The sequence below is a fragment of the Protopterus annectens genome, chromosome 14.part0 (genome assembly GCF_019279795.1).
Source record: "Protopterus annectens isolate FY-2018-M chromosome 14.part0, PAN1.0, whole genome shotgun sequence".
NCBI lineage: Eukaryota > Metazoa > Chordata > Ceratodontiformes > Protopteridae > Protopterus > Protopterus annectens.
Window position 1 is genome coordinate 199,285,969 of NC_056748.1, and position 7,500 is coordinate 199,293,468.

A 7,500-nucleotide genomic window follows, 5' to 3' on the forward strand; every position below is an offset into this window, starting at 1 on the left:
GCCACGTAGAAGGATTTCCTGACCACTGTGGCGATGTGATTATCAAAGGAGAGACTACTGTCCACCTGTGTCCCAAGGTCTCTTATCACACTTTTGGTGTTAAGTAGACTACTGCCTATGTGGTAGTTCATGGGTACAGAGTTTTTACCAAAAGGGATGACAGTGCACTTTTTGAGACTGAGCTTGAAGCCATGGCTTTGACACCAGGCATCTGTCTCAGCGAGGCCCTTTTGTAGGATACCCACATCTTTCAGAGTTTTGATTATGGCTCCTAGTTTGCAGTCATCTGTGAACTTCGTTAGCCAAAGACCTTCTGTGTTAGACTGTACTTCACAGAAGTATATACCAAACAGGAGAGGACCTAGGACTGAACCCTTTGGTACTCCACTTGTTACTGGTCTGAAGTTGGATTTGGAGTCTGCTACTTTCACAGTGTGGGTTCTGTCAGTGAGCCAGTTGGAAACACATCTTGTGACATAGGGATTTATAACTAGTTTAGTGAGTTTATCTATAATTCCAGAGTGGGGAATGGTGTTGAAGGCCTTGGCGAGATCTAGATAGGCTGTGAAAACCACCTTACCCTCATCTACAGCTTTGGTGACCACTTCAAAGAAGTCTGTCAGGTTTAGGAGACATGATCTGCCTTTTACAAACCTGAACTGGGTGAGGTCCTGAGTTTGTAGATTACCAGTGTCATTGTTTATAAGTTCCATGATGATACGTTCCATAGCCTTGCAGACCAGGCTCATCAGGCTTATGGGGCGGTAGTTTCTGGGGTCCATGGTGGCTCCCCATATGAGGAGAAAGATAACTGTCACTGTGCGCCACTCCATTCAGTGGGCACATAGCCTGAGATGAGGCTATGATTGAACATGGTGCTTAGGTGGCGTGCCAGTTCGTTCTGTAGTTCATGTAGAACGCAGCCTGGAATGTTGTCAGGTCCCATGGATGCTGTGTTCTTGGCTTTGGAGAGTGTGTTTTTTACCTGTGCAACCGTGATTACAGGAACTTTGCATTCTTCCGGTATAGAGATGGGCCCTTAAGGGGATGAGAGGGGGGTAAAGTTAGCACTGAACCTATCTACCAGGATGTTGGCAATATCAGTTGGATCTGTATATTTAGTGCCATTGTGCTGTAACTCAGAGCAGATCTGAGTGTTGCCATTGAGATTCTTGACATAGCTATAGTATTTTGTGGTTGTCTTTAGAAACAGTGGCGTTTTTGTTTTCGTAACTAGCTTTGGAAGATTTTATGAGGGATCACAACTTCTTACTGTGGCTGACCAGGGAGTTCCTCCAATCATGGGATTTTACTCTTTTTTGCAACAGTTTCTTTCTTCTGTTGTAGAGTTTGTTTATGGCAGGGCACCAGCAGATTGGCTTCCTTTTTTTGGAGGATAGTATCTTGGTTCTGTTAGGGATTGCATGATCCATGCACTCATGTAAGTGCTTATAATGTGCATATGTGTAGGATTCAGCAGTCATACCTCTATTGTCCGTCAGCATGGGTGTCATGAAGTTTGCCACTTCTGTCTTAAGAAGCGTGAAGTTGGCTTTGGAGAAATTTTTTAAGGTAGTTTCCTTAATGGGGCATAGGGGAAAGCTGTGGATGTCTAGGGTGATTAGCTTGTGGTCAGATCGGACCAACGAGGAATTGACCTCTGGAGTGGAGCACCAGCTGCCATGCTGGTAATAACCAGGTCTATGATATTGCTGCCCCTGGTGGGGGTGTGGATAAGTTGATCCAAGGCATTGGACTTTATGAATTCCAGAAAACGTTGAGCACAAGAGTTGATAGGTGAGTAGTTTTCCCAGTTAATGGTGGGGTAGTTGAAATCGCCCATTATTAGGGTGTTAGGTTGTACCCTAATATTTTCCAGTGTATCAAGAAATGAGGAGTGGGAATCCTGGGGTATGGTGGGGGATCTGTAGCAAGCTACAATTTGGATTGCGATCTTGTCCAGAGTTAGTTGCACTTGGATAATCTCAGATGCATTATGCTGAGCAACTACACTGGTGGTGTGGATATCCTTAAAGAATATGGACACGCCTCCACCTTTAGTGTTTTGGTCCAGGTTAGGTGGCCGAAAGGTGTGGTATGAATTATAGCCTGGTAATGCAGGAGTACTCTCTGGAGCCTTGAACCAGGTCTCTTTCACTGCACAGATGTCAATGTTCTCCATTTTAAGGAGTGCCTCAAGAGAGTGCATTTTGAGGTTTAGACTTCTAGCATTGAGTAGTAATACCCTCAGATTCTGCTTGCTTGTACCTGTTATGGTGGTGAATTTGTCATTTGAGCTTTGCCTAAAAAAGGCACTACAGGGGTGGCTGAAGCCTTAGCCAGAATCCGGAATGCCCGGGGTGATAGGTGCACGCTAACTCTGGCAAAGCATCGTGGTTTGTCGATCAGATCCTGGATCCCCTTAGAATGACACCAGAAGCTTAGCCAATTGTTGAAGTCAATCATTTTGTCCTTGTACTGTGGTATCATTCTGGGTGATGGCAGGATGCTACTCAGGGCTAGGGCATACCTGCCTGGGCTACAAGATCGGACAGCTCCTCCATGTCCCTTTTCATGTAGCCCAGGGAGGTATGTCTCAGGTCATTCACACCAACATGGACAATGACAGAGTCATATTTGCACTTGTTGTGGAGTGAACTGAGTGCATGCATTATGTGGCAGATCCCGGTACCCAACGGGCAGCTGACAGTAACTTTCTCCTTGTTTAGCCTGTTGAGTGGAACATCAGTGTGCCTGACTATAGAGTCACCTATGACTAGAGTGTTGGGTACGTTGTTATGCCTTATGGGCTGTGGTTGAGGGGTACACTGAGTTTGTGGGCTATGTGTCATTTGGGTTGTGTTGGGGGGTGGAGGTTGCTTGTGTTTCTACTTTGGAGGTCCCTGTTGCTTGGGCAGGTTTTCACTGAGAGCCTCCGTGAATGTAGGTGTGTGTTTTGCGTTTCTATGTGTGTGTTTTGTTGATGTAGGTTTTGAGGGACTATGTGATGAGTGTAGTGTGGTGCAAGTGTTTACCTTCTCCTCTTGACTGGCTTGTCCAGTCTTGGGTGAAGAGACCTTTGCTTCCAGTTTGGCTATATAAGTGCATCTCTCACAGGTTGTAGTGTTGGGTGGTAGAAGGAGAGGGTTGTCTGTGTACTTGAGGCAATTGCTGCATTGCCCCAAGATGCCCAGATTCATCAGGTAGACAGGAGAAAACACCGGGAGCTGACCCTTAGACATGCCTGGATAGGTCCTTATTTGTTAAGTACTAAAAACTGTTTTCCTCTAGACAAGTGAGGAAAGTTGAGTGCTGTAGTAATTTGTAGCTTATTTAGTGTTTACAACCAGTTCTGAACAAGTGCTGTCCTCAAAGAAACAGACTTGAGTGTTGAAACAAAATAACTGGCTAGTTCTAAGAAACAAAATTAAGCTAGAAGGTTTCCCTCCAACACAAAAAGGCTTGGGGGCTCAGAAGCCCACAAACAGTCCTGAACACAGCAAATCTGTATCCAGACTAGACTACCCACAGGAAAGACAGGAAACAAGCTTAGAATATTTATCAGGCAAATTATTGAATACAATGCCCGCCTTAGACTGTATCTCAACAAACTTATCAAGCAATTAGAAAGACTACAAAGGTTCATAACCTAAAAAGATCACAAGCCTACATTCCCTGAGCTACCAAGAGAGGCTGGAATCTCTATCAAATTATTCAGTGTCTTGTAGACTTTTGAGGGCAGAGCTACATCTCACTTACCGTGCCATTGGATCCCCTATTTTCTCCCTGACATCCAACATCTTTACCAGCACTAAAACCAGGGACTTAAATCTTTATCAACTTATAAATAAAACATCATAGAGAGAGAGATTTTTAACTTGGCAGCTCGAAAACTTGTGTAATAAACTTCTCATGCATGTTAATCAGTGCTACTCATTTTCTTCTGTTAAAATAAACTAAATGACTAGATATTTATCTGCATATTTACTCCAGGATTGGCTGACATGCTTGTCATGGAAGAGGAGGTGTGGCCGGTGGCCTGGGAATATTTATCAGTGTAAGAATCTATATAGATGCAGGGCTTATATGTTGAATGCACACAGAACGCTACACAAGCCAGTCAGTAAACCGGACAGCTAAATGTTTTATGCAAGCAGAACTAACCGGTGCTGTACTGTGATGTGCCCATTGTGGTTTGTTGCACACAGTAATAAGATTTAGAGCTCAATTTAAAAATTTATACCTGCTAACTTTTAACTCATTCACCATAGGACAAGGACATTTCACTTTCAAACTGTACAATATTGCAATTACATTTGAAAAATAATTTTTAAATTTGCATTCACAGGTTCAGTTTAGTTTAGAGAAAATACCAAACCATCATACCTGCCAATTTCTCAGAGCAAGTATTCTGAACAAAGATAAAAATAATTGAGGAATAAAGGCCCAAAATCAAGGACTCATTTAAAATATTATTATTACATAGTTACAAAGTTGATAAAATGACATGTTTTGCATTATTGTGCATTTATAAGTATGATATGTGAAACTCAAATGTCTGTCAGTGTTTAATGACTTCTATCTGTGAAAAAAATGTGAGGAGCATACAACAACTATGATGCAAAAATCTGGACATTTTGCAATATTCTAGACAGCTAAGGGGTATGCACCCCACATTTCCATTACATGTGCCTTTTTACTAAGTGCACAATCACTAAAGCCCCTCTTACATTGTCTTTATGAATTTTCCACAACAACCTCAAAGCCCCTTCTCAATCTTCTCTGACAAATTTTCCAGTGACAACTTCTAAGCCTCTGATTCATCAGAAGCATATTTTTTCTGCCAAATATCTATTGACTTTGTTTGTCCTTTGACTCTCCTTCCCAGCTGATCTGTGTACCTTAGCTTAGCTCTCACAGTAGCCCTGAAAAGGCCAATGCATCACTTTGGCACAAATGTCAAAATAAAAATGAATAAATACATATATACTGTATATACATATACAGTGCAATGAGAAAGTATTTGCCCCCCTTCCTGAGTTCTTATTTCTTTGCATGTTTGTCACATTTAAATGTTTCAGATCATCAAACAAATTCAAATATTAGACAAAGATAACCCAAGTAAACACAAAATGCAGTTTTTAAGTGATGGTTTTATTAAGGGAAAAAAATCCAAACCTACATGGTCCTATGTGAAAAAGTAACCCCCCCCCTCCGTTAAATCATGAAGTACTATGGTTAATCACATTTTTGGGAAAGCTGAGCTCAATTTCACTAGCCACACCCAGGTCTGATTACTGCCAGACCTGTTGAATCAAAAGATCACTTAAATAGAACCAGTCAGGCAAAGTGAAGTAGGCCAAAAGATCCCAAAAAAGGAAGACATCATGCCGTGATCTAAAGAAATTCAGGAACAGATGAGAAACAAAGTAATTGACATCTATCAGTCTGGAAAAGGTTACAAACCCATTTCTAAAGCTTTGGAACTCAAGCGAACCATGGTGAGAGCCATTATCCACAAATGGAGAAAACATGGAACAGTGGTGAACCTTCCCACGAATGGCCGGCCTACAAAAATTACCCCAAGAGCGCAGCAATGACTCATCCAAGAGGTCACAAAAGAACCCAGAACAACATCTAGAGAAGTGCAGGCCTCACTTGCCTCAGTTAAGGTCAGTGTTCATGACTCAACCATAAGAAAGAGACTGGGCAAAAATGGCATGCATGGCAGAGTTCCAAGGAGAAAACCAATACTGACCAAAAAGGACATAAAGGCAAATCTCACTTTTGCCAAAAAAACATGTTGCTGATCCCCAAGACATTTGGGAAAATATTCTGTGGACTGATGAAACAAAAGATGAACTTTTTGGGAGGTGTGCGTCCCATTACATCTGGCATAAAAGTAACACAGCATTTCAGAAAAAGAACATCATGCCAACAGTCAAACATGGTGGTGTGATAGTCTGGGGCTGCTTTGCTGCTTCTGGACCTGGATGACTTGCTGTGATTTATTGAACCATGAATTCTGCTCTCTACCAAAAAATCTTAAAGGAAAATGTCCAGCCATCAGTTCATGACCTGAAGCTGAAGTACACTTAGATTCTGCAGCAGGTCAATGATCCAAAACACACCAGTAAGTCCAACTCTGAATGGCTTAAAAAAAAACAAAATGAAGGTTTTGGAGTGGCCTAGTCAAAGTCCGGAATTGAATCCAATTGAGATGCTGTGGCATGACCTTAAAAAGACAGTTCATGCTCGGAAACCCTCCAATATGGCTGAATTAAAACAATTCTGCAAAGAAGAGTGGGTCAAAATTCCTCAAAAGTGATGTGAAAGACTCATTGCCAGTTATCACAAACACTTGATTGCAGTTGTTGCTGCTAAGGGTGGCACAACCAGTTATTAGATTTAGGGGGCAATCATTGGATAGTTTTTGTTCCTTAATAAATAAAATAATCACTTGACTGCATTTTGTGTTTACTTGGATTATCTTTGTCTAAAATGTATATTTGTTTGATGATCTGAAACATTTAAGTGTGACAAACATGCAAAAAAATAAGAAATCAGGAAGGGGCCAAATACTTTTTCATTGCACTATATATATATATATATATATATATATATATATATATATAGAGAGAGAGAGAGAGAGATATATAGATAGATAGATTCAGATATAGATATATCTATAGATATACATATATGTGTGTGGGGGGTAGAATACATGGGAGGCAGGTGCTTGAAACATGAAACATTTAGTTCCGTGGATTTAGGGAATGCTTTCTGCTATAAATGGCAAAACCATAACTCTCTGATAATGGTGCTTTGTGTATCACTCAGTCTTAACCCAAAGTATACCATTTACCTCACAGCATTTTTTTAAGTTAGAGCAGTGTTTTTACTCACTTCAGTGTGTCTTGCTGATCGGCTGAGCTTCTACTAAATGGGGCTTCAGGTAATTTTTGCAGACTATTATGAATGGAATGTCTTGCTTACTGTTTTCTCTCATTTGGAGATAATTTTAATCATTTTTGTAGTTATAAATTAAAAAAAGTGTTATTACTGTAGTGACGGTTAGAATTTTTCACTTCAGCATTATAGGAAACTGATTAACTTGTTTTCAGAAAGTAGTTTTGTAGTTGTCTAATTCTGATTCTTTATAGTTATTTGTAGTTGCGTTATACAGCTGTGCTTGTCTGCAAAAAAAATCACCAGTTAACTAATGCTGGTGCTTATGTTTTAATATTGTGTCTGTTGATTTATTAAAGAGCAACTTTTTCTCTTCTTTCTTTTTCTTTCAGGAGACCCACTGACAGTTCTTGAAAACCAAAACATAAAGGAAATCCCACTCAGCACCACTGCATAATAAGCTATAATCTTTGTAAATCAGGAGAGAACAATACAAATACAAAGAGAGTTGTAGCTTTAAACATGTGAATATGGACACTATAAGTAGGTTATTTGTAAAAAGTGCACCGACTAATTGTGCCCAAATTTTAC

The 7,500-nt window shown here is 40.6% G+C and overlaps 1 protein-coding gene across 1 annotated transcript in view; it reads left to right on the plus strand.

The window, feature by feature from the left end:
• The window catches only part of LOC122788639 (VPS10 domain-containing receptor SorCS1-like), a 1,297,464-nt gene that overhangs the window by 1,289,144 nt on the left and 820 nt on the right, over nucleotides 1–7,500 (plus strand). Inside the window, exon 23 of the mRNA XM_044055539.1 lies at nucleotides 7,302–7,500. This exon is cut by the window's right edge and continues 820 nt beyond it. Within this exon, the coding sequence (XP_043911474.1) occupies nucleotides 7,302–7,366 (65 nt within the window). The 3' untranslated portion in view covers nucleotides 7,367–7,500. The remainder of the gene's footprint in view (nucleotides 1–7,301) is intronic.